This window comes from Suncus etruscus, chromosome 13, assembly GCF_024139225.1.
Source record: "Suncus etruscus isolate mSunEtr1 chromosome 13, mSunEtr1.pri.cur, whole genome shotgun sequence".
Lineage (NCBI taxonomy): Eukaryota > Metazoa > Chordata > Mammalia > Eulipotyphla > Soricidae > Suncus > Suncus etruscus.
This window is the reverse complement of record NC_064860.1, coordinates 43,632,983-43,634,865: the sequence shown is the minus strand read 5'-3', so window position 1 is coordinate 43,634,865 and position 1,883 is coordinate 43,632,983. Positions and strand designations below refer to the sequence as shown.

Here is a 1,883-nt window from a genome sequence, read left to right as displayed (position 1 = left end):
CTGCTGATGAGTCCTTCCAGTGAGTTTTTCATTCCACCTACTATGTTCTTTAGTTCTGTCATTTCTGCTTATATTTTCCTCACTCCTGCTCACACATCCCCTGTGTCTTAATGGCTGTCTGTTCCAAGGTTTCTTTGAACTAATTAACATTGCCTCTCTAAAGTCTTTGCCAGATAGACCATATACCTGATTATTACTGATTGAGTCTTTAGGGCCACCTATCAAGCCACAAAAACAGGGAGTACAGTTAGGGTAGAGAAGGGTCCACTATGACAATGATAGTATGAAACTGATCACTCTGGACAAGAACTGGGTGCTGAAAGGGGATAAAGTAATTCACTTTATTTATTTATTTATTTATTTATTTATTTATTTATTCATTCACTAAATATAGTAGGACTTTGTGTTACTTTCCCATTGCCACTCTTGCATCCTGGAGGTGTTTGTGGTGTGCTATTGTGAGAATAGGTGACTAGATTTAGAATATTAGTGGGCAGCTCCAAAGCAAAGGGAAGGCAGCCCGTGGGTCTGCAGCGGGTGTGGGGGATGCCACGTGCCCTGTCAAGGTGCCAACTGCCGGGAGCAATGAGTCCTGAGCCGTTCGGGGGGCCTCCTGAGAGCTGAGCCGGAGCCCTAGCTCGCCGAGGTTGGGGCTGGATGGGTGCTGCGGGCTGGGGCTCAGAGCGCCGAGTGGCCTTGAGTACAGGTTGTAATGTTGCTGTCCCATCCCTGCTGAGTGGAAAGATGCTCCTGTCTGGCTGTGTGGAGGAGGACGCCCTCGCTCGCACCCACTAAGTGCACAGGCCGCACACGCCTTCCGGCAACAGTGGCTTTCGTGTGCGTCCAGTGTTGCTTTGTCTGGCCTACACCCAGAATGGTGGGCTGAGTGTGGAGGGTCCCCGCCGAGATTATGAAGTTGACCAGATCCAAAACTTTCCAAACTTATCTGCCAAACTGCCACCGTACATACAGCTGTGTCCACTGCAGAGCCCACCTGGCCAACCACGACGAGCTGATCTCCAAGTGCTTTCAAGGAATCCAGGGACAAGCCTACCTCTTCAACTCTGTGGTAAACGTGGTCTGCGGCCCTGCAGAGGAGCGTTTTCTCCTGACCGGCCTGCATGTGGTAGCAGACATCTACTGTGAGAACTGCAAGACTGCACTCGGGTTGAAATACAAACATGCATTTGAAAGCAGTCAGAAATTCAAAGAAGGAAAATTTATTATCAATCTTACACACTTGATCAAAGACAACAGTTGGGAGTAACGCAGAACTGTTCCCTTGAATATTATTTTGTAAAAGAGATTTAAAATGTAATAAAATCTTAGAACATGTAAAAAATATCAGTGTATCTTTTCTGTAAAATGTGATAAAGTAAAGAAATGTACAGCCACATTAGTGGCCTCATGCTTCAGGGAGATTCTGACCTGGGGCCCAAGTAGAATAAACCATTTTAAGGAAAAAGGAGGTATGAAGTAATAGTACAGCAGATATGGAATTTGCCTGGCATGTGGCCAACCCAAATTAAATCACTGGAACTCCTATAATCTTCTGAGAATGGCTAGGAGTAACCCCTAAGTGCAGAGCCAGGAATTACCCTTATGCATCACCAGGTGTGGTCCCAAAATAAAAATCAAAAAAGAAAAATAAAATAAAAAGGGAAAGTAGGGCTGGAGAGACAGTATAGAGTGGGGTTAGGTGTTTGCATTGCCTCCGCATGGCATGTGTTTGATTCCCCTGCATCACAGATTGTTCCTTGAGCACCACCTGGGCTAACTCCTGAGCACAGAGCCAGGAAGAGCCCCTGAGCACTGCCAGGCATGGCCCAACCCCTCCACCATCCTCTACGAAGAGGAAGAGTTTCATGCTGGAAAGACTGGCC

General features: G+C 46.8%; 1 protein-coding gene across 1 annotated transcript; it reads left to right on the top strand.

Annotated features, from left to right (window-relative positions):
* The first annotated feature begins 910 nt into the window (after nt 1-910).
* On the top strand, nt 911-1,267 carry LOC126026134 (protein yippee-like 1). Its single transcript, XM_049785844.1, has one exon. It carries the CDS (start codon nt 911-913, stop codon nt 1,265-1,267), a length of 357 nt encoding a protein of 118 aa, XP_049641801.1.
* The last annotated feature ends 616 nt before the right edge of the window (nt 1,268-1,883 follow it).